The following is a 23,528-nucleotide window of genomic DNA, read 5'->3' as shown; positions in this document are numbered from 1 at the left end:
AATCTCTCCCTTACACTCATTAAAAGCCGCTCCCAGAGAGAAAGAGGCCCTGGCTCCCTTACAAATACCTGATCCACACCTGAGTCCTGGGTCAAGGGTCCCAAATTCCTTGCCTCACCACTATCCAGTTGCACACCTGTACCCATCAGGTCCCAGACCCAAAGTAGCCAGGCTGTATAAGCCTCATGTCCTCGTCCTGCAATATATTTTTGTAGATTGAATAGACTTTCATACATCAGGGACTCAGTGATGACCTCAACTTGGGGCTCCCCTGCGGGTTGTGAGGGCCCTCCTTTCTTATCCTTATTACCTAGGTGCTCTGATTTCATCTTATACTTCTTTGTTTCCACAGGGGCAAGTGCTGCTGGCTGTGACTGTCCCTGTGGTTCAGCTGGAACCTGGGCACTTGTAACGACTGTGGGTTCCATTGCTGCACCTTTAGACTCTCCCTCTTTGAGGCAAGGAGAGGGTCTCCCACTTTCTGGGGCTAATGAGACCACCACTGAGGAAATGTACTTCTTTAGCATCTGGCCCATCTCCTTCACCAGAACCCCCACCCAGACTGGGTGGTTCATTTCTGAGGTGGGCTGTGGGGCAGGGTCAGGCTCTGGGGGAGCATCCCTAGACTCCGGGGCTGTGTCAGGCTCTGGGGGAGCATCTTTATTCTGTGGGGTAGGTATCAGGGTGGTTATTTAGGTCAATCTCCCCTTTTCTCTGAATGCTAAATAGAATAGTCCTATCAGCAACACCAGCCACTGTATGATATCATTAGCATTCAGAGAGGATTTTAACTCTTCAAAAACTGGTGGGGTAGACCCAAAGAGCTGGGTGAAGGGTTGGGAAAAAAATCTTCCCCAGTGTCATTTCCTCACAGTAGGTACCATTGTTAAAGTAACCCCAAAACCACACAGTTAGTTGTGATAGCTCTAAATCTATGTGCCCACCTACCAGAAGAAGTTAAAAATCCATGACTTCCTCACTTTATTAACCCATAAAGCAAACTGGATGACAGCCACAGTAGCCTTAGTTACAAGGCCCGTGTTTAGATAAGGGCCTGCAAATGTGATAAATACAGCCACAGCCACGTACCACCTGAACCAGGGCAAGGTAGACCACATGGAGTTACTTAACGAGGTTTCTATATCCAGTGCACACAAAAGAAAAAAATTAGGTGACTCAAGAACAGTTATTCCTTTTTTCACTCTTCTTTTCTCAATGCCCTTGTGCCCTATGTTGGGCACCAAAGTCTATCTTGGTTTCAGAAGACAGGTGTCTGTCAGGGAAAAGCCAGAGTCTCTCTTGGAATGGAGAATGTAAACCCCCTCCCTCCAAATTAGTATAACTTTGAAATTAAGGGGCTTTCAGGCAAAGATACGGGAATAACAGTTCTGTACTAGAAATGTTAAAAATAAAAATGTAGTAGTACAAAAAAAGCAAACAAACAAAAAAGGAAGACACTAACAGAGTCAGAATACAACATGACACCCTGTTGGTCAGATGTTGGTAGCAGTCCAATAAAGTCTTCCTGGAGTAACAGATGTGGTTCTGTTGGAGCACAGATGATCCTGCAGAGAGATGTAGTTTTCCTCTGAAGGTCCAGTGGTGGCATAGAAGGGTGCAGTCTTCTTCTGGGAATCCAGTGGAAAACAGGCTGTCCTGGTGTTCTGAATCTTAGATTTTGTCCAGGCAGGAATGCTTGGCTTCTCCCACTGGTTGGAGCATCACACAATGACATGATGTAATTTTATCAGTGTGCAGTGAGCCTTGATGGCCCATTAACACCAGATAACTCCTAGAGGGAGGATGGATGCTGGAAGAGATAAGGGCACTGCCCACCTGGTTTAACAGCTGCTCATTAACAGAAGATACCAGCCCCTCCCCCCTGGAGTCATGAGGAATGGGTCATAGAAAAGAAAAAAACACCTCCCCAAGTGGTTTCAACAGATAGTAATAGAATACCTACTTTTAGTTACATCTTGCATTGCAACCCAAGGCAAACCATGAGAAGATAACATGGAAAACAACTTGTCAAGTTCATGACTCATAGTCTTAAATAATATATAGAGATAAAATACTCAAGTCTTCCCATTATAAAATCTTTGTGTCATTTGAATAGGTAAAATCCTTAAACAGTCAATTCAAAAGGTCCCAGATTTCCATGTAAAAGGTGTAGAAGTTGTTAAAATCCTTGGTGCACAATATCTGCTGTAGAACATCAGGAGGGAGTTGTCTCTGGTCCTGAGCAGGACGTGGGCCAAGGCAGACACACCTGGCTGGTATCCATCTTGTTTCTGGTGTCTATGGAAATGCAACCATACCCACACCCCCACGGAATGAGGTGCCATGGACCTTCCCACTTGTTTGTGATAATGTCTTTTACCATTACTTTAGGTTTAGGTGACTGGGCATCACCTAATGTAATGGCAGGAAATGGTTTAAGATTAGTGGGTTTGGGGATTGTTCTGGTAGTGTTAAGTGATTCAATGTGTAAACAGCTTTTGCTACTCTGCTCTCTGGGGTATTTTCACTTCCATGAGCCAAACAATACCATGCAATTTTTCAGTACAAGATTCCTTAATCTCCAGAGCCATCAGGATAATGGATTCAAAGCATCTTCCACATGATTAAACATATGAAGGAAAAGTCTGGAAGTTTCAGTAGTTTATTATACAAAAACTTATAAAGATCTAATGCAAAGATTAGCTTCTAAGTCTAACAAATAAATCTTGTTGAATTAAAGCTTAAGGGGAAAGGAAATACAGACTGCTTTATGTTCTCCAAAAGAAAGGTGTCAGAATGCCCTTTGGTAATGGAATTTCCTCTGCCTGTAGACATTTCTGCACAAAAATCTTCAAACGTGACAAACAGCCCATCTGGCCAGAACTGGTCACTGCTTCAATTCTTGGAATATAGGATTTCTGGACAAAGAACATTGTTTTCCAGAACTGAATCCCATACTGCTTCATCAGAGCATTGCCACACACTTCCAAGAAATCCAAAAGCAGCATAGCTGTGACATCTGCCAGAGGCTCCAGATTCAACATCTGTGCCAGCCAGCGCCATCCATAGCTCAGACCATGAGGATGTGCCCCTTGTTTGTTTCCATAAGGCCACCAAAGCTGAATGATGGCAGCATAGAGACGAATCATTCCTGACATTCTTTTAAGAAAATGATCTTGTTCTTCCACTGTAGAATCATGAACTTCATACCCAAGCATCCTCTGATACTCCTCCATAGAAGTCCCCTCTCTCCAAGCAGGGTAAAACGGCACAGAATATGGGCACTTTTTGTGTAGATGAGCTAAAAAAATGTCTCCAACTTGAGGGTGTAATTCCCAGATTCCTGAGAGCACCACAGCTATTGGGAAAGCTGAATCATGGTGAAAGGATACTTCTGCTTCCCCATGTCTCACAAACTTCTCTGCAAGTTTGTAACAAACAAACTCCAGCCCCTGTGGATGCTGAGTCACCAGCACCGTTTGCCCTTCAGTCTGAACAGGCTTACCAGACAGCAGGTTATTGATTTTGTCAAACACCTCTCTCAGCTTAGAGCCTGATATGCTTGAGATCTGGCTCACAGGGATTGTAGCTGCTTTCTGCAAGTTTGTTCTTATCTTCTTCACCTCAGTGTTGCCTTTGCAGTTTCCAATTTCACTGAAAGCAGCAACACATTGCTCAGCAGCATCCTGAAGCCGCTGGTACCGCTGCATGATACTTTCTTCTGTTTTAACTTGAAGTCCTTCCTTTTGCTGCTTTTCCCCCAACTGCTCTGCAGGGGCAGGAGTCTGACTCTTCATCTGCTTTTTCTCTAACTCTTTCTGCTTTCGTTTCTTTTCCTCTTCATCTTTTCTCTTTTTTTCTTCTGTGGCTGCAGTGATTTCCTGCTGCATGCTGGATATCAACCCTCGCATCTCCTGCAGGGCTTGTTCAGTGCTGGCCACATCTGCTTGAGTCGGGAACCCTCTCTCGTTCATGGTACGGATAAGCCCTGACACCAGCCCACAGATCTGGTTGCCTCGATTGCTGTATGCAGACAGATCGATTCTGGGCAAGTCTTTGTGCCTGTAGTTAGGATCAATCTGCTGGTTCAGCTGCAGCAGCTCCTCCTGGATGGAATAAAGGTGACACAGTCTCTCCTGGCCCTCTTCCTTGAGCAAACGTTCCAGCTCTTCCTGGCGTTGCCTCTGCTGCTCTGCCTCACACAGTTTTAGGTTCAATACCTTTGCTCTCTGTCTGTGTTTTTCCTTCAATTTCTCTTGCTGCTCCTGAGCCCTCTTTGAGCTGTTCTCCATTACTTCTTGCAATTCTTGGAATTCCTGATGACTCTTTAGCTTTCTCAGTTCATCAAAGCGCTTCAGCTGCTCAATGGCCTGGGTATAGGCTGCCCTCACCATCTGCTCCTGCCGCTGTCTCAGCCTCTCCCTTGCTCTCAGCCTGTGCATCTCTTCATACATCTGAATGCAGGTTTCGACTTTTGCAGCTTTAGATGACAGCACTGCTGGAACAACTTCTTGATTTATTTCCAGGAGACTAAGATGATCATTTTCCTTTTTCCAGATGGTCACAGGATCAGGCAGGGCTTTTGGCAATGTGGCAATGGTGACGATATTTTGGGGCTCCACTGAGGGATGATGGCTCTGGCTCTGTCTCTCATCCCTTGCTGGTGTACAATCCAAAGCAACCTACCGCTCTGATGGTGGCAGTGCAGTCATGGTGACAACTGCTGAGGGATTCCCCCATCTACTGTTTCTTCTGGGAATTTCTGATGACTTATTTCCGGGCCTGCCCCTGAGTTGCAGGGACAGCTGGACCCACCCTGCAGAGGCTGGGCAGAAGGCACAGTCTCAGAGCCAGACCAATGGGCTCCAGGAGGAGGCAGTCCTGGTGCACGTGCTGCAGCAGGAGGTGTAGGTGTGTCTGGCACACACTGTTGGAAGGGCTGCACAGGCATAATTGGAACAGCTGTAAAGTGCTTTGTCTCTGCAAGAGCAAGGTGCCCCTGCAGTGCAGCGGCAGAGCCAGCATAGTTAGGCTTGGTCACAGAGTGCTTCTTTGTCATTGCTGCCCAGCCAGACTTGGTGGCAGAGAGCCCTCTGCAGCAGCCACGTGCTCCACAGCAGCCACATGCTCTGCAGCAGCCAGTTATCTCATGGTGGCCCAGCGTTGCCTGGCAGCAGGCAGAGGCAGCTCCACAGCATCCAGCCATTTTGCGGCAGGCGGTCGTGGTCTCGGTGGGCTCAGCTGAAGTGGCAGGGCACAGAGAAAAGGCAGGGCAGCCCATTGCAGCTCCAAGGGCTGGCACAGCAGGATGTGGAGATGAGGCAGGACCAGGAGCAGCAGGACTCTGGGGGGCTGCAGGACACCTGTTTAACTCAGCTCGGGAGCATGGGCTGTCTCCATATCTTTGTTCACCAACGGTGTGCTCTACCACCATCACATCCTGGTGTGGGCTAGTTCCATGGCTCTGCAAAACGGTGGGACAATTGGCTGGCATATCATCCCTGCCTGGGGCTATGGTGTGGTCCTGGGCAGCCACAGGGTGATCTGTGGTCAGGTCACCCCCAGTTGAGGAGTTGCTGCTCCGTGCAGTGGCTGCTCTACCTGTCCTCCTCCCCTACTCACCCAGTACCCTCCCCTCTGCCACACTCATATCTTGCTCACTCTCTAACTGTTTTATCAGGTCCAGAATGAGCCTCCAGGGTTTGATGACATTGATGGCAGTTTCATTGCCTATGGCAGCTGCTGCAAGTATATGTCTGCCAGCCTGGTCCCATGTTTTTAAGTCCAAGGCAGCCCCTTCGGACACATCCAGTCTGTGGCTCCTGCACCATTCTACTAAGGCCAGTAAAGCCTGTTTATCATGTTCAATCCCTCTTTTTTGTTAAAATCAGAGTCCATACCTGTAGTGTAGAGTCTTCTGGCACCGATGCCCACGCTTCCATTTCTCCCAGTGGTGTCTTTAAATGGACCCACGTGGCTTCCTGCTGTTCTTTGCCTCACTCTACACTGCCGGCAGCACTCTCTGCTGCTTGCAGTGTTCACTGCTGCCCACAGCTCTCTCCTCTGCCCTTGGCTTTCTCTGCTGCCTGCAGTGTTCTCTATCCACAGCTTTCTTTGCTGCCCGCAGCTCTGTTGTGGTTTGAAAAGATAGGTGTCTGCAAAGGAAAGTAGGAGCCTCCCTTGGAATGGAAAATGTAAACCCCCCTCCCTCAAAAATAAATTTGAAATTAAGAAGTTCTCAGGCAAAGATGAGAACAGGAATAACATGTCTTGAATAGAAAAATTAAAATAAAATACAGTAGTACAAAACACTGACAGAGATACAACCTAACACCCTGTTGGTCAGGGTGTTGGTAGCAGTCCACCTAAATGTTGGCTGCAGTCCTCCTGGAGTGACAGATTTGGTTCTGTAGAAGTGATCCTATAGAAAGGTGTCGTTTCCCTCTGAAGGTCCAATGGTGGCATAGAAGAGTCTGGTCTTCCTCTGGCAATCCAGTGGAAAAGGCTATCTGTGGTGTTCCAAATCTCACATTATATCCAGGTAGGAAGGCTTGGCTCCTCCCCCTGGGTGGAGCATCTCCCAACAGGACGGTGTAATCTTATCAGTCATGCAGTGAGCCTTAATGGCCCATTAACAGAAGATATCTTCCCCAGAGTGACAATGGGTTGTAGAAGAGATAAAGAACACTGCTCCACCTGTTTTTAACAGATGGTAATAGAATACATCCTTTGGTTACATCTTGCATTGCAAGTTAAGAAAAGGTGTCTCTGCTGCCCACAGGTTTCTCTACTGCCCACAGCTCTCTTTGCTGCTTGCAGTCTTTTTTACCTCTATCTTCTAACAAGCTAGGCTGGTCGAGTTGGTGTCTGTTAGGCCAAATTATCTGTGCAGCTACAGACCAGCTATAGCTGTCACATTGCTGTACCCAGGGAGGAGGAACATCAGCCTGGTCCCTCAGGACACCCCCCATGGGGGACCAGGGGAAGGAAATGCCTGCAGCATCAAGGATCCAGCCAAGGAGCTCATCCGCCCTTCTCCGTCTGTGACCCCCACCCAGAGGCTGGAAGACCTGAGGGACACCAAGGCTTTGTCGTCCTCCCCACCCATGCCTGTGATCCACAATGTCTTCAGCCTGGCACCATACCAGGAGTTCCTGGAGAGGGCCAAGAGCTCAGACCCCATTCTGATCTGCAAGAAGCACCTGTGGGAGGACTCCTCACCCCAAAACACGGGTGGCAACCAGGAGCCTGCTGCCCTAAGAGACACCTCGGTGGTGTCCAGCCCAAGGTCGGGCAGTATTTCACCACCCTGCACACCTTGCTCTGTGACACAATTTCAGGCTTGGTGTCCCGCTCCTCCCCAGAGCTCCTGTGGCAGTGGCTGGAGAAGGCTGACCTGGCAGGAGAGCTGCCCAAATCCCTGCCCAAGCCCAGAAAGGGATCCAAGGCTCCTGTTGGGAGTTAGAATTGATTCTTTTTTACTTATAGAATTTTTTCCCATAAGTTGCTAGGAAACTAACTACTGGGTACTTATACTTGTGCTTATGGGTACTTATAGGTACTTAAGCAGAACAAAGTGGCCAAAGGAGTGTAACACCTGACTACACTTCTTTTGTCTCTGGGAGTTTCTCTTCGATGGGGAAGATTGCTGCAAGTTTTGGGGGCAGAAAAAGGATGGGGCTGGGGGCAGCTGCTCTCTCTTGTTCTCAGCATCAGAAGGAGGATGGCCAAGCTCTTGCTTATTGTGGGAAGAATTCACTGTCACCATCAAATCTGGTCCTAGGAAATCTACCACTATCTGCTCGTGTGCCCAGGAATTCTGAGGTCACCTCCTCCTGCCGTGCTGGAGCTGGGCTGGCCCTGTCCTGCTGCCAAGCCTGCTCTGAGTATTTTTGTTACACTGTAGCCCTGCACACCCTGCCCTGCTGGGACATCCCTGCTGCTCCAGCTACCACTGCAGAGCATCTGATATATCTCATCCAGCAACCTGGGATTCCTGCTCCTTCCTGCCATCCCAGCTTGGTGCTCCTCAGAGTCCTGCAGGGTCACCAAGATCAGATGTATGTTTAGGGACCACCTTGGTAGAGACTAAAGGGGCAGTGAGAGGAGTGATGCTGCCAGACTTGGAAGGAGGGATCCTTTCATCCCAAAGGGTTACAGGCATCCCAGGACCAATGGACATCCCCTCACCCTGGGGGCTGCAGCAGGGTACACAGCAGAGGCCTTAAAAACTCATCACTGAGGTGTTCTTCAAGGTGCTGCAGGGTGTGGAGGAACAAAACAAAGTTTATTCAAATTTTGTGTTTCACTACAGGGATTATTTATTTTAAACTAAGAAAACAGAGCCGGGGCGGGGGGGGGGAGGGGGGGGGGAGGAGGGGAAGAAATGACCCGACCCAAACTGTACTTATTTCAGCCAAATGGTGTATTTGCTACTGGGGGTTTCTGTGGGTGCCTCCCTGGTTTTCCGTGAGGATGGGGTGGCTGTGGATGGAATGAGTAAAGGGGATGCTGCTGCCGTTCTCCTCACTGCTCCTCACCACTCCATGCCTGTGCACAGTGATTTGGAAAGCAGTGTTTGTTAATAATGTTGTTGTTTTTATATGTATAGAAGGTTCTGGGGAAGAAAGTTCCTTCCCTTTATTTTTTTGTAAGGATATGAAGAGCTGCCTCACTTGGTTTAAAAAAATTTGGTTTGTTTCCAGACATGCCCTGCTTCTGTCTCTGCTTCCCAGTGTGGGCACAATGGGACCTTCCTGGGGTTGGAGGGTCCCCAAATCCCCCACCCACTGCACTTGCCTGTTTCTCCCTGCAACAAGCCACAGGTGCTGTGCCCAGCCCTTCTGTCCCATCACTGGAGGCTGGATCCAGAGTCCAGGATGCCATCACAGAAGCACATCTCAGCCTCCACAAACCTCCCCAGGTGACAGCCTGGGAAGAAGGTGCTGGGGAATGTCTGAGCATCAGAAACTGGGCAGGAGAGTGTGGGGTGCTCAAGGGATGCAGCTTTGTGAGGCAGCTACAGAGAACCAGAGTGTTATGAGCTCCTCACAGCTGAATCACATCTGGGGTTGGCCAACAGCCCCAGAAAGGCTTAAAAATATTAGCAAGATGGTATCAGTGGAGATGTTTGAAAAGCAAAAATGCTTTAATTAAGATGAAAATAACAAACAGAACAGTGGAAAAAAAGCTGTGCCAGGTGCAATGAGGATCCTTGTACCTGCTAAAACATCCCAAAAATACCATGAGGGGCTTTGTGGGGTTTTTTTAAAGAATGTAATGACTGAGATGGGATTCTTGGCATCCTGCCCAAGAGAAATAGTAACAGGTTTTGAGGTACAGCTCTAAAGACCCAACAAGTGTCTCTGTGCTGGCAGACAGCCAAATAAGGTGAGAAAAGCATCAAAGTCTTGGGGTTTTTTTTTAACTTATAAATGAGACAAAGAGTGAAACCCAAATCTTTCCATAATATGGAAACCCATCCTACTGTGGGGTGCACAGCCCACTATGGTGAGGTGCATTCCTATAGCCTGTGCTGATCCAGTGGGGACCTCTGAGAGTCTCCTCCTTGTGATCCTCCCTCAGGCACCGAATCTGCCTGATCCCCAAGGCCAAGTGCTGCAATCCACGATTCTCAGGCTCAGTTACTGGAGCCCAGCAGGTGAACACTGCCACAACCTCACAAACAGGGTGTTTTGGGGAGCACTGGCAGGGTTTGGGGACCATCCTGCCTGGAGGGGAAGGCCCACTCCCTCCTTTTCCTGCCAAGGGCTTAATGAGCAGCCGAGGGGAGCTGAGACCCTTTTACACCTGGGGAAGTGCAGATGAGTTTGTGTGTTAATTGGGAGCAGCTGGAATGGAGCCACATCTCCCCCACCTGGGGAACCAGATAAAAGCTAGGCCTTGGCTAGGCTTTGCTGCCTTCTTCTTCTGGGGTGCTGCCAGGTGAGGGGTGCTGGTAGGCCTGGCCTCGCCTCCTTGAGGAGGTTTCTGGGGGACAAGGTGGGTGTTTGGAGCAGGAAATGTCTGAGCCCAGGGCTGGTTATAACCCTGTGCTGCACTGGGAGCTTCCCAGGAGGTGCTGAGGCTTGGCACTGGCTTTCCTGAGCTGGGAGGCTGCTGGGGAGAAGGAAGGTGTTTTAATAAGGAGCTCTGGAAGTTTGAGAATGGGCTAGGTACTGGTATGTGGGTGCTGCAGAACCCCATCCTGAATCTCCTGCTGTCCTTCATAGCTGAGCTCTTTGTGTGTCTTTTCCCAGGATGAGACAAGGAGTTGGACCACCAAGCCCACCGGATGCTGCTGCCTCGCAGGCAGGAACGCTGCTCCGTGCTGAGAGGGTCGGGACTGCGGGCATGGCCCCGTGTGCTGCTGTCCCTGCCAGCAGGATATGGTTCAGGGTCCTCCTGCTGCTGGCTTCATGTGTGTGTGTCACTGCTGTCCCCTACAGTCTGAGGGCTCTGGCTGCTGTCACCTGGGGTCCCCCAGGCTCACCAGCCTCCCAGCAAGATGTGGGTGACAGTCTGGTGACAGCATGTGGGGACCTCCTCACCTCGGGCTGCTTCCTAAGGCTCCAAGGAGTTGTGACCACTGAGGGACAGAGCCTGGGGACACAGACTGCGGCCACACGGACACTTTGGACCTCCCTGCAGTGGCAGCCTGGATCTGAGGACAGAGAAGGGCTTAGGCTGGACACAGCAATGGCTGTGACTCTGTCCCCTGCACAGTGGCCTGGCACAAGGGTGCCTGCTCCCTCAGCTCGGCTCCTGCAAAGTGAGAGTGGCCCCTGGCGCCGCCTTGATTGGGGAGGCCACCACAGAGCAGAGCCAGGCTCACATGGTGCCACACAGACGCCAGCAGTGACTCCAGCTGGTGGCCTGGGGCAGCCAGTGGGAACAGCAGAGCCCCAGAGCCCACAGAGGGAGTCTGAGGCCACTTCCAGAGCTTGGAGTGAGCCAGCTGCTGGGGTCCCTGCCACCTCCCAGGTACAGCTGCACCCTCCTTCCCTCCCCTCAGCTGTTTCTGGCCCCTCTGCAGTGATGCAGGTGGCACCTGACCAACTGGTGCCCCTCCAAGGGGCAGCTGTGAGGTCTCAGGTCCCACCAGATGTCCCTACATGGACACTGATGGATGCTGGCTCCTGGAGCCCCAGCATGGCAGAGCATGTGGTGGCCTCTGCTCTGCCAACACAAGGGACACCCAGCTTGGCTGAGCTGCCTCTTGGCATGGTGTGGGTGTCCCCTGCCCTGACACCTGAGGGGCTCTGGGACATGGCTGGCACTGCCCTGCCTGGGAAAGGTGTTCCATTGGTGGATGCTGCATTGGCCCAAGTTCTAGGAAATGGGTCTGGACTCCTGGATACAGCCCTGACATTGGTTCCTACCACTGTAACAGCTCCTGGTGCCCACAATCAGCACGTGCTGGCTTCCTCCCATCCCACGGCGGAGTCTGGGGCTCCTGCTGTCACTTTGGGGACACAGAGTGAGTGGCCTTCTCCCTCTGCACAGCCAGTGTCCACTGGAGCCTCCCCAGCTGAGACCAGGGCTCCCAGTTCTGCAGGTCCCACCCTGACTGGGATGAGCTCTGCAGCCACAGGTGTCACCTCAGAGCTTGGACCAATGTTTGGGATGGAAGAATCCAGACACAGCAAGGCAAGGACAGCATCAGTGGGACCTGTTCCCACTCCAGCAGGATCTTCAGGGCCCACCCTTGCCAGCCCAGGCTCTGTGCTTCCCCCCTGCTCCACAAACCCAGCTGCAGAGCATGGCTCTGAGCCTGGGCACCACACTGCCACCACCAGCAGCATGACATCTCCATCCTACCTGCTGACTTCTCCTGGAGCTGGGCGTGCAGCCAGCTCTCTGCTCAGCTCCCAGACCCTGGCTGTGCCCACAGGAGTGACCCTCGATGCCTACATCATGTCCAGTGGCTCCAGCACCTCCCAGCTGTCCTCCACAGCCATGGAGCATCATCCTGCAGCCACCAGAGAGGCCTTCAGCCTGGCTGACCTGATGATGAAGGACAAACCTGGCTCCACAGGGATGAAACCCCCTGCATCCCACCCCTTTCCCACACCGCTTGTGCTGCCCTTGCAATTCCGACTGCTGGGTGTCACTTACACCCCAGCTCTGGGCAGCAGGAATTCAGAGAGCTACCAGGAACTGGAGAGAGACGTGAGACTGATGGTGGGTGTGGAGGATTTTGGGACAGATTTGGCACTTTGGGGTGCAGGGTTGTACCAGGCCCTGCTGGGGTGAGAAGCCTGTGTGCTGCATCACCCTTTGGTTGGGTGATTGCCCACCTGAGCATGGTGGAGGTGGGTAAACCCCTGGCACTGCTCCACTGGAGTTTGGTTTGAGGTGGGACTGGGCTCCCCTCACCTCTGGCAGCCAGCAGGGCCGTGGCACACCCTATTATTGCTGGGGTATTCCCTGCCAGGAATGTGGATGGTGGCTCTGGGTATCCCAGTTCATCCCCAGGCACACCCTGGGGTGCCAGTATGCCCTCCCCTTAGCAGGCTGAGCTGACTTCCCTCTATTGATTGCCCACCTGCCCCTACATTTCCCCTTTGCAGGGGAGCTTGGAAAATCTTCTCAGTTAGTTACCAGGTGCTTCTTCCTTCCAGCTAAACCAGATGCTGTCTGGCTACAAGAACTTCCTGCAGGCAAATGTCCTTGAGTTCATGTGAGTGTGCAGGTGGTGTGGAGGGGTGGGTTTTGTAGAAGCAGTGGCCTTTGGTATCCATCCTGGCCTTAACGAGGGTCCTGTGTAGAAGAGCAACTTGTTGCACTTAACTTTGCTAAAGACACTCTGTTCTCTTGGGAAATGTGCACAGCAGAGGAGTGACTACAGCCATAAACACCACATGTGAATGATTTTCCTTTGCCTCCCAGAATCCTGGGAGGTGGATGTTTGAGTGGATGGCTGATAAGGGCAGAAACATCTGCTCTAATGAATGTTTGGTGGTGTGGGCTGTTTTTTTCTTTCCTCTTGTGTTCCCAAGCTTTCTTTAAATTTTCCCATAGTAAAAACATAAATACTGGAGTACTAAAGATGGGTTTGATCCTGCTGGATGAAGCGGTGGTCTCTGTTTTGTTCCAAGTTGCTGCAGGTTTATCTTGGTGGGAAGGGCTTGCCCAGGAGAATGCTCCAGACAGGTCATTGTGAAGGGCTACACTCCCTCCCTGGTGTCATCATCCTGAAGGATCCCTGTTTGAATTTCTGGATAAATGCACCTGGAAAAAAAAAAAAAAAGGGGGGGGGGGGCAGCAGGTGTTCAGCCCACTGTCTCCTCTCTGTCCCTCCCAGGAATGGCTCGGTGGTGGTGCGAGGGGAGGTTCTGTTCCGGGGGGATGCTCCTGCTCCCACCAACTCCCACCTCATCCGGACACTCATCACAGAGGCAAGCAAGGGAAGGAGCATCTTCAGCTGGCAGCTGGACCCTCAGTCTATCCTGTCTGGAGGTAAGTCCTGAAGATCTCCCCACAGCAGGGCTGCTGCTGCTGCCAAGTGCCCTCCTTGTGCCTCTATCAAACAAAAAACCTGCACAGTTTGGATTCCAGGCTTTTCCTTCACTTAACAGCCCTTCTCCTGGCCTGTGTAAAACTATTGTAAGGATGTTAAGGGTGGTGGAAGGCACATCTGAACAGCTGGACCTGTGTGGACCAGTGTTTCTGCTTGACTCCCTGGCCTCTTTGCCCCAGCTCTCCTGTGCTGGGAAATGGAACATCCTGACCCCTTCCCACTTTCAAAGGAATTCCTCCTCACTCGGCTGCTCTGCTGGTTTCTGCTTTTGGTGTGCGGCCATGGATGAGCTCAAGCTGAACAATACCTCTTAAGGAAGCTGGAGGAATAGGGATGAGTATAATTCTTCCAAACTCCCTTAGGCTTCAGCCTGAAGAACCTGGACCCAGAGAAGCTGTCCATCTCCTTCATTGCCTCCCAGCTTGGGGTGAGCAGGATAGATCTTGTGGAGCAGCTGATCAGGGAGGTATGCCAAGCCTTGGGGACTCTTGCAAAGGATGATGCTGGGAGAATGGGGACAGGCTGCCTGGGTGATGGAATAACCTGTACTAAACAGGGGAAGGTGTGAGCTGTTGTCTTCTCCCTACCCAGGTAACTGCATCTGTCAATGCCCTCTACCATGTGAGGAACTTCACCATCTCTCAGCTCAGGTATGGGATGCAGCTACTCCTCTGCCAACACCCTCATTTAATTACCTTTGCCATCTCTGGTGCCCAATGCAGCTAATGAACTGTGCTGCAAGGATGGAGAGGATGGGAAAACCTGGGAGGGGATGTGCAGCCAGAGCAAACTGTAATTGAGCACCTTCTGTGGGTCTCGGGGGAAAACCACTTGTAAAGGTGCTGGATTCAGGTCCCAACCCTATTGCCTTGCTCAGAGCTCTTCTCTCTCCTCAGAAACCTCAGAGGGAACACGGAGATCACTGGAGACCTCTACCTAGACACAGTTGCCCATGCTGATGTTACAGATGTTCTGGAAGCCCTGACTATGCTCTCAGATCTCTCCATGGACCTGACCTCCATCTCGGTGGAGGGTAAGGACAGGCACACAGGGTGGTGTGGGCAGGGTCGCTGCCAAATCTGCACACCCAGCACTTGTTTCTTGTCCTTCAGAGTCCAAAATTGGTCTGCATGTGTACCCTATCTCCTTCCTCGTCACCAACAGACACTTCAGCCAGGAGCTTCAGGATCCACTCTCTGAAGAGCACCACAATCTCTCCAGGGAACTCGGCAATGTGGTAGGAATGTGGGAAGAGGGAATTAAGGTCCCCAGAGTGGGAGGACAAGAAGAGCCATGGGAGGAAGAGGGGCTGTTTTGGGGTGTCCAAATACCCCCAACAGCTGGTGGGGAGCTGAGCATAACCTTTCTTCCAGGTGGCGAGAGCCCTGAGGGATTACCCAAGCTTCCTGAAAGTGATCATAAAAGAATTCCTGTGAGTGGGAGCAGGGTTCTGCTGGGGCAGGGGTTTATGGGGCAGGGAGGTCTCCCTTTAAGTATCAGCCAACGGGTCATGGCTGACAGGTGCATATTTTTGGCTACAGAAGGATTTGCAGAGGCAGCTGAGGTCAAGCATGAACCCATTGATTAAGTGGTGACTTGCTGGACCTCCAGGGATGTCCCTTCCTTCCCATGGCTCCCTGAGTGCAGAGATCTCTTCCTACTGAGCAAAACCCTCTGGGAGGAGGCTGGATGTGCCTACCCCATCCCACTGTGGGAGGTCATGGTGGGACTGGCAGCTGCTGGAGCTCTTCCCAACCCTGTCTGCAGGCCTGGCTCCTTGATCTGCCATGGGAACATGTTATTCCGTCAGCCTGCTCCAACCAGCGTGGAAGTTTTGGAGACACTTGTGCTCTCGGTTGGACCAAACCAGGCTCTGGCTGACTCTGACATCCGTGTGGATCCATTCTCTCTCTCTGTGGGAGGTAAGCTCCCCTCTGGGGACATTGGCACATGAGGTCTACAGGAGCTCCACATGGCCACTGTGAGCAGAGTAGATCCACAGCTGACCAGATCCTGATCCCTTGTGTGAAGATGAGATGTGCTGGCTGGTGTGGTGACCAGAAAGTAAAACTTTAGTGACAATTGTGCCCTTTCCCTCCGCATAGCCTGGGGCATTGTGGTTGGGGACCTTCTGCTGCAGGCTGGTGTAGGGGAGGAAAAGGCATGAAGGGTGTGGAACACATGTTATTATATCCCCTCTATTTGTCCTGGAGCAGAGTGGGTGGCTGGCACCTTGGGGGGCAGAGCTGGCTGCTCCAGGCTCTAAATGCTGTGCTCTGCTCCAGAGGACACCCTGGAACATCCCTCACCCCAGCAAGGATTCCCAGCCTATGGAGTGGCCCTCATGGTCATAGGTGGCCTCTGCACCATGACTGCGCCCGTTGTGCTTGTGGTAAGGGCCAGTTCTGTCTGCTGGGCTGGACCGGCAGCCCTGGGCCCCTGTGTGGGGTGGGCTGAGGGACTCTGTAGGGCCAGGTAAGGCTGCAGTCCCTGTGCTCTCCTCCCCAGTGCCTGGGGACCAAGAGGCTGCTCTGGCAGCATAGAAGAGCTGTTTGGGACAGAGGAGACCCTGAAGTGGGGATCCAGACATTGGAAATGGATAACCAGGGGTTCTGGACAGAGGTGAGTGGCCTTTGCATCCATTGGACTGTTTTCTCTTCCTGGGAGCTGGTGTTTCTGCAGTTCACAGGTTCTTCTGTTACCTGGTGATGATCTCTGGGGTTGGAGAAATCTGTGGGGAGCTGGTGGGAGGAAACCCTCATTCCTGCCCTCACAGGAGGTGAGGTTTAAAGTGACTTCTTCCCTCTTCCCTGTAGGACCCTGAGGATGGTCACTTTGAGTGGCAAAACACTTCTGCCTGAGGAGAGAAAAGCAGTAACTGGGGGGAGCTTGGAGAGGGGCTGTAGGTGGGAAGGAGATGCTGAGAAGCTCTCCCTGACCTGTGGCAGCAGCTGCCGGGAGTGCCTTGAGCAGAATGCAGACTCAGGTGTGTAAAGGAATAATTTTGTATCTTAAATAAACTGTTTGTAGACCGTGAAACCCAGTTGTGGAGGATGTGTCTGCTGTGGTGGTGTTGAACCCTCCTCTCTCCATGGACAACCTTCCCTGGGCTCCCAGTAGCACCACAGCCATGTGCTGCTGCTCTAACTGGTGCCAGCGAGCTGGGCTTGGTCCTCTCCAGCTCTGGGATAACAACCCTAATGCCTGCAGTCCCTTTTCCAGTTCCACAGTGCTTCTGCTTGCAGCACCCGGATTGTATTTCAGATCCTGCTCTGGAGAGTTTGCTCCAGCCCTGACCCTGCCCCACAGGTTGATCTCAGCTCCAGCCCTACACTGCTGCTGGCAGCTCCCGCTGTGCGTGCTGAGTGCCCCAGAGTCTTTATTTCAGATCAAGGGCTGTGCTGCTTTCCTTCTGCAGCCCCTGTTCCAGCCTCAGTGCCAGGAGCTGTATTCTGCCTCTCCCCAGCCACAATTTTTACTTCATCTCCAGCACTGCTGTCTTTATTTCAGGTAAGCCCAGGGGTTTTATTTCAGCTCCACAATCAGAATTTCACCCCTATTATCAGCATCATATCCCAACAATCTTTATAAACACCTCAATGAGATCCCAGCTCTACATTGACTCCAACTCCACTCTCACGAAACTTTTTCGCTGCCAGCTCTGCCTCTTCTCCTTGCGGCCCGGTGCAGCTGCTCACGCATCTGAACAGGATCTTTATTTCGGGTTGCGGTCTGTTGAGCTTCAGCCCTAGCTCTGAACTCCACATTCCCGCTCCGGCCCTGTGGCCTTGGGGCTGGGAGCACGAATGCGGGGCTGAGGCGGCGCCTCCGCGCCCGTCTGGGCCGGGCCGAGTAAGGGATTGAGGGGCCGGGCTGGCTGAGGGGCTGTGAAGGGACCGGGCCGGGCTGTGTGAGGGGCCGAAGGGCTGAGGGGCCGGGCTGTGCGAGGGGCTGTGAAGGGCCGAGGGGCCGGGCCGGGCTGGGCTGTGTGAGGGGCTTGAGGGGTCGGGCCGGGCTGAGGAGCCGGGATGACTGAGGGGCTGTGAAGGGGCTGGGCCGGGCTGTGTGAGGGGCTGAGCGGCAGGGCCGGGCTGAGGAGCCGGGATGACTGAGGGGTCGCGCCTGCGCGGGCTGAGCTTGTCGGGACCGCCCCGGATTGAAAGGACGGCTGTGATTGGGCAGGGCGGAGAGAGGCGGCCCGGGATTGGCGGAAGCCGCGGGGCTCCGGCCCGTGGTGGCGCGAGCGCTCAGTCGGAGGGGCCGCGGTGGCCCCGGGTCCCGGTGCCGCCACCCCCGTCCCCTTCTCCGGCCCTCTCTCCTGCCCAGGTCCCAGCTAAAAGGCCTCCAGAGCCCCTACCGGAGCGCCCCACCGGCGCTCGGGGCGGGGAGGGCAGCCGGCAGCCCGGGGAGTGGTTCCGGGTCGCAAAGACAGATTCTGCGATAACAGCACGGACCGGGGAGCGGCGGCGACATGGTGGGGAGAGGGCTGGGCGGCGGGGGGCGGGGAGGGCGTGCGGAGCCCGCAGCGGGCTGACCGCCTCTTCCCCCGCAGCGCTTCCGCTTCTGCGGGGACCTGGACTGCCCCGACTGGGTGCTGGCTGAGATCAGCACCCTGGCCAAAATAGTTAAGTGCCCGCGCCCCCCGCGTCCCCTGCCCGCCCCCCGCCTGCTGCCGGCCCGCCGCTCACCCTCCTTCTCCCCCGCAGTCCTCGGTGAAGCTGAAGCTGATCTGCGCCCAGGTGCTGCGGGACCTGCTGGGGGAGCCCATCGAGGTAAGTGGGGCTACCGCAGTGGAGGTCAAGTGCTTCAGCACTACAATGGCATAATCGGCAACCTTAATTAGTCTCGTGTTCTTCATGGAAGCCTCAGCGTTAGGAATGCTACTGGCCTCTACTAGTAGTAACAATGTGCATAGTAAGTGTTACTAGTATTGATGTTTAGGTTAGAATTGTTAGTGTTAACACTGGTAGTGTGTTACCATGCCGCTTCTGCTCTCCCACAGTATGACAAGATCCTGAAGCTGACCTCAGATGCAAAGTTAGGTGAGCACTGCTGTCCCTACCAGGATCCCCCGATGGAGCCCTACTCCAGGGATGGGCAGCAGTTTGTCTGGGGATGCCTTCCCAAGGTGCCAGAGCTCACCCTCCCTCCTGTCTGCAGAGTCGGGGGATGTGAAGGCGACCATCGCTGTCCTCGGCTTCATCCTCTCCAGTGCAGCTAAGCACAATGTGGACAGTGAGTCTCTGTCAAGTGAGCTGCAGCAGCTGGGACTGCCCAAAGGTAGGGGGAACCCTCAAGGGGGGCACCATGAGCCAGACATAGTGGGATGTTGTTGTCAGTTCACACCCAGATGGAGGGCAGGCTGGCTGCTGTGCTGTCCTCCATCACCTCCCTTCTGTGCCATCAGTCCCTGGGGGCTCCTCAGGTGCTTTGGTGGAGTTTGGCAGCCGCAGGTGTGGTGTGAGCAGAGGGGTTCTTCTCTTGTCTCCCCTGCCGAGCAGAGCACGCCAGTGGGTTGTGCCGTTCCTATGAGGAGAAGCAGAGCCCCCTCCAGGACAGGCTCAGGGCCTGCAGCCTGCGATGTGAGTGGGGTGTTGGGTCCTACCGGGGCTGTGGGGTCAGTGTCAGTCAGCGGGGTGCCGACACCATTCCCCCCCCTCCCTAGTGAGCCAGCTGGGCTCGGTGCGCTGGCGGGTGGATTACACCCTCAGCTCCAGCGAGCTGCAGGAGGTCAATGAGCCCGTGGTGCACCTGACCCTCAACGTGCGGGACAGAGAGGGTGAGAAGATGACGGCCATCCCTGTAACGCTCTCACCCAACAAGTTCTGGGTGCTGCTGGCAGGTGAGGAGCCAGGAGGGGAGGCAGCTGGAACCTCCGTGGGGGATTGTGCAGGGAGAGATGCTGTGGGGGAGGCATGCTGGGAAAGGGGTGCTGGAAGGGATGCTGCAATACCAGCAGCTCCCCCACATCTCCGTCCTCTCCCTGCAGAGCTGAAGCAGGCCCAGACCCTGATGAACACCCTTCTCTGAGGAGCTGGAAAAAGGCCACGGCGGGAGGCTCCGACACTGAGTTGAGGGTCCAGATTGGTGCTCCTGGCTGAGGAGGAGGTTTCCTTTCCCTCCAGGTTTCCGGGGGTCCTCGGGGCAGCTCCAATAAAGTCCCGGTGACAAAGCTGAGCCGTGTCCCGCTGTGTCCCCGCGTTGTGCAACATCTCCGAGCGCCGGGCCCGCCTCGGCCGGGCACCCACCTCCGCTATCGCCGCGCAGCCAATGGGAGCGCGCGCCGCCCGCCGCGCAGCCAATGGGGGCGGGCGCAGCCGAGGGGGGCGGGCCGTGCCCGGGGCCGCGGCGGCGGGTTCGGCCGTGCCGGGCGGTCGCGGCCATGCCTGAGTGCCCGGAGCTGCACCTGGCCGGGCGCTTCATCAACCAGGCGTGCGGGGCGCTGGTGTTCGCGGGCGGCGTGGAGCGCTCGGCGGTGGGCCGCGGCCCGGAGGTGCCCTTCCGCAGCGAGGCCTACGGCATCTCGGCCCTTGCCCGGGGCAAGGAGCTGCGGCTGACGCTGAGCGCGCTGGACGCCGCCGGCGGCCCGCCCGCGCAGGACCTGGTGTTCCGCTTTGGCATGTCGGGGTCGTTCCGGCTGTGCCCCGCCGCCGAGCTGCCCCGCCACGCACACCTGCGCTTCCTCAGCCGCGAGCGCCCCCCGCGCGCCCTCTGCTTCGTCGACCCGCGGCGCTTCGGGTCCTGGCGCCTGGGGGACGCCTGGCAGCCGGAACGCGGGCCCTGCGTCGTCTCCGAGTACCAGGCCTTCAGGTGAGCGTCCTGAGGAATGCCCCCGCTTGGCTTTGGCTGCTTTTCCTGCACAGACACGTCCAGGTGACTCTTCTTGATGGCCCGTGCTCACTTGCAGGGAGAATGTGCTGAAGAACCTGGATGACAGGGCTTTTGACAAGCCCATCTGTGAGGCCCTCTTAAACCAGAAGTACTTCAATGGAATTGGGAATTACCTGCGTGCTGAGATCCTGTTCAGGTAAGGTGTGTTTAGCACCCGCTGGCCTGCCACAGAGGTTTAGTCTCTAAGAGTTTGCTGGAGCTTTGACAGCTCCTTGGCTAAGCCGGCTGTGCCTCCTCCCCTGGTGACACTGGAAATGCCAGAAGCAAGGCTTCAGGATTGTGTGTAACTCTCTCAGGTTGAAGATCCCTCCCTTTGAAAAAGCTCGGACAGTGCTGGAGGCCCTGAAGGAGCAGGAGCAGAGAAAGAAGGTGGGGAATACCAGGTGTTTTCACAGACTCAGAAAGCAGCAGGTTTCCAGACAGATGCCAGAAGCAGTGGTTTGGTTTCCTGTGATGAGCTCTGCCAGTCTTCTGCCCTAAGGAAGTTTACAAGTGTTTTTGGGGTGGGTGAAGAAGTGAGGGAGACACCTTGCAAGTTTAAAATCTCCAAGGGTAAAGCCCAAGGCTAATCTTGTGGCCTCAGGGAGGAAGTGGCTACTTTAGGCCTGAAAACAAACTACATGACTGCTGCTGGTGTTTTTGTGTGTTAGCCCTGTTTCATGTCTTTGCAGCTAAGTTGGAAGTCTAGTCTGTGGTGAGCTCAGGGCCATTGTATATGGAGAGTGTGGCAGCTCATTCTCTGGAGGGCAAGAGATGGGGAAGAAGATGGGAGGAGAGAAGCCAAGGAAGCACTGGTAGCTGGCAGGTGATTTCTCTGCCCTTCTCCATCCATGCCTGCAGGATCCTTCCCTAACCCTGAGCAAGAAGGTGAGGCTGAGGCAGGAGAACCCAGACCTCCTGGAGCTGTGCCACACCGTGCCCATGGAGGTCATCATGGCAGGTGAGGGGACAAGACAGGCCACAGGGGGATGGGGCTGGCAGGGAGGCCAGGGCTGTGCATTCTCAGCATCAGGAGGTTTGGGGGGTGCCCTGACACGGTGATCAGGGCTTCTGCTCTGATTCTGTCCTTCCCCTGTCTCCCCTCCCAGAGAAGCAGCTCTCTGACCCTGAGCACTCAGATAATTACGCCGCCTTCAAGAACTGGCTGCAGTGTTATTTGGTGCCTGGCATGAGCTCCTTGCGTGACCGCAGTGGCAGGACCATATGGTTCCAGGTAGGAGCCTGAGGCTGCTGCTTGGAGCTGGGGAGCTCCCAAACCACTCCTCCAATGGGCCACTGGCCTGTTTTCTCCTTGCTGAGACTCCCATTACACCGTGTAACTGCGAGACTGGAGGTCCCCCTCTCCATCGAGCTGCTGGGCATGGAGGTGACAAGGACCTCCTGTGTGGTGTCTAGCCAGCTAATGGATGGTGAGCAATCTGGAGCAGATAGAGAGAATGAGGGGGTTTGGGCCATCTGGCAGTCCTGTTCTTCCCTTCTGGGCCCTGTGTCTGGGGCCTTGCAGGTACAAGAATTGATGGCAGAGTCCCCAAGGCACAGGGCAGGCAGAACAAGCCCAGCTCCCATGCCTTCCCAGGGTAATGTGGCTATTTCTCTACCACTGAGGTGGTTGCAGGATGGAGAGGGTGCAGAGATGCTGCTGCCTGCAGAATGACTGCACCCCAGTCAATGCTCTGTCCCTTCCTTACAGGGAGAGCCAGGCCCCATGGCTCCCAAAGGTGAGTTTCCCCTCCCTCCCCTTCCTGTGGGACCCTCTCTTGTTCTGGGAGGGCTGGAGCCTGGGAAACCCTGTTCTTGCTGTGCAGCACAAGGGCACAGGCAGGAGCAAAGCCATTCTCTCTGGGGTGCTGACAGGCCTGTGACAATCATTGGCACCAAGGGACAGAAGCCATTTGTCCCCAAGGCTTCCTACCAGCATCCCAAGCAGCCTGGGTGCAGCTATTGGATGGTTTTTCATCCTGTAGTTCCTTGCCCAGGGCAGCATCCCTGCAGGGTCACTGTGACATGGTCTGTCCTTTGGGGTGCAGGCTCTGCCTCATCCTCTCCTCACCCCACTTAACCTGGGCACATCCTCTCATGCAGGGCAGAGACCCCGCAAGGCGCCCTGCAAGAAGAGCCCTCAGCTGAAGGCAGAGCCTGAGGCCCTGAGCCCCAAGGTGAGCAGCTTTGTGGCTGTGTCTGGCTGCCCTGTTGCCTGTGCCTTGCTCGGGCTGCTCGTGAGTTCATGCTGATGATCCTACATGGAGTTTCTCATCTTGGTAAGCTCTGGCTCTGGTGCCCACTCAGGTCACCCCACGTGCCTTGAAACAGCGCCGCAGGGCTGCAGTGAACCCCCTAAAGTCAGAGGAGAAGGAGGAAGAGAAGGAAGAGGAGGTTGATGGGCCAAGGAAGGGATGTACTCGTGGGAGGAGGAAAGTGACTGCTGCTCCAGCCTTGCCTGAAGTGCCTGTAAGTGTCAGAAGAAGCCGCCGGACATCTGCTCGCAGGGGCAAAGGTGAGACTGGCAGTCCCTGTGGCTGTGGGAGAATTCCCTTGTGGCAAGGGGATTCAGGGGTGCCAAAAGGCAGGTGAGGAGCCCATGGGGCTGATATCCCATTGTCCTCTGACTCCTCATTTCCCTCTTCCTTCTCCAGGCGCAGCCCCTGCTGTGCGAGTGTCACCTGCTGCCACCTCCTGAGGGGCATTTAAGGGGCCAAGAGGAGCTCAGGCAGGTCCTGGCCACAGACCAGGGTTAGTGCTAGTGAAAATGGAGTTGCCCTGTACCTGTGCTCACATTTATTTGCTGCTGTTGCATCTTGCCACTGTGAGAGGGAGAAGCTGAGAGTGGTGATGGGGCTTTTTCCTGCTGTCCACAGGCATTTGAGGGGAAGAAGGGCCGGGACCACATGTGATGAACTCTGGCTCTTCTCTCTCCCTATTCCCTTTCTGGCTGCTGATCCAATCACTGGTTTTAGCTGACTAATAAAGTATTTTGTGTAGAAATCACTGTGCATGCCTTTTCATGTAAAGGATAAATCCCTCTGTGCCCAGCCTCTTCCTCACAGGGGTTGGAGCAGACTTCCCCACCTCATCCCCCCAAAATAAAGGTAAGTTCAGCCTCCCCAGTGCCAGGAGT

General features: G+C 54.2%; 3 protein-coding genes across 6 annotated transcripts; 2 read left to right on the top strand and 1 right to left on the bottom strand.

The window, feature by feature from the left end:
- Nucleotides 1-2,768: 2,768 nt before the first annotated feature.
- LOC310914482 (mRNA export factor GLE1-like) lies at nt 2,769-4,740 on the bottom strand (the record flags this gene model as incomplete). Its single annotated transcript, XM_083870644.1, has 2 exons — nt 2,769-4,547; nt 4,687-4,740. 2 exons carry the CDS (start codon nt 4,738-4,740, stop codon nt 2,769-2,771), a joined length of 1,833 nt encoding a protein of 610 aa, XP_083726770.1.
- Nucleotides 4,741-17,758: 13,018 nt separating this feature from the next.
- On the top strand, nt 17,759-19,719 carry COMMD4 (COMM domain containing 4). Its single transcript, XM_083870846.1, has 8 exons — nt 17,759-17,996; nt 18,075-18,146; nt 18,229-18,294; nt 18,525-18,564; nt 18,683-18,802; nt 19,024-19,104; nt 19,188-19,364; nt 19,512-19,719. Exons 1-8 carry the CDS (start codon nt 17,994-17,996, stop codon nt 19,550-19,552), a joined length of 600 nt encoding a protein of 199 aa, XP_083726972.1. The 5' UTR covers nt 17,759-17,993; the 3' UTR covers nt 19,553-19,719.
- Nucleotides 19,720-19,904: 185 nt separating this feature from the next.
- NEIL1 (nei like DNA glycosylase 1) lies at nt 19,905-23,435 on the top strand (the record flags this gene model as incomplete). 4 transcript variants are annotated; one of them, XM_083870588.1, is made up of 9 exons in its annotated part: nt 19,905-20,332; nt 20,430-20,549; nt 20,710-20,782; nt 21,254-21,353; nt 21,502-21,626; nt 22,104-22,131; nt 22,496-22,569; nt 22,724-22,907; nt 23,047-23,435. In XM_083870588.1, the coding sequence occupies 9 exons, from the start codon at nt 19,905-19,907 to the stop codon at nt 23,088-23,090; spliced, it is 1,176 nt and encodes a 391-aa protein (XP_083726714.1). In that variant the 3' UTR covers nt 23,091-23,435. The 4 variants fall into 4 exon arrangements, with proteins under 4 accessions (XP_083726714.1, XP_083726712.1, XP_083726713.1 ...); XM_083870586.1 differs by having other exon boundaries at nt 22,700-22,907; XM_083870587.1 differs by having other exon boundaries at nt 22,496-22,570; nt 22,707-22,907.
- Nucleotides 23,436-23,528: the final 93 nt, after the last annotated feature.

The sequence above is a fragment of the Zosterops lateralis genome (assembly GCF_965231275.1).
Source record: "Zosterops lateralis genome assembly, chromosome: 13".
In the NCBI taxonomy this organism is placed as follows: Eukaryota; Metazoa; Chordata; class Aves; order Passeriformes; family Zosteropidae; genus Zosterops; species Zosterops lateralis.
Note: the sequence above shows the minus strand (reverse complement) of the source record. Positions and strands in the feature narration are given on the sequence as shown.

Excerpts from the sequence above, each read along its gene's own strand:
- COMMD4 (XM_083870846.1), top strand. Across the intron at positions 18,147-18,228 it reads TCAGCACCCTGGCCAAAATA|TCCTCGGTGAAGCTGAAGCT; the intron begins GTTAAGTGCCCG and ends TCTCCCCCGCAG. Across the intron at positions 18,295-18,524 it reads TGCTGGGGGAGCCCATCGAG|TATGACAAGATCCTGAAGCT; the intron begins GTAAGTGGGGCT and ends GCTCTCCCACAG.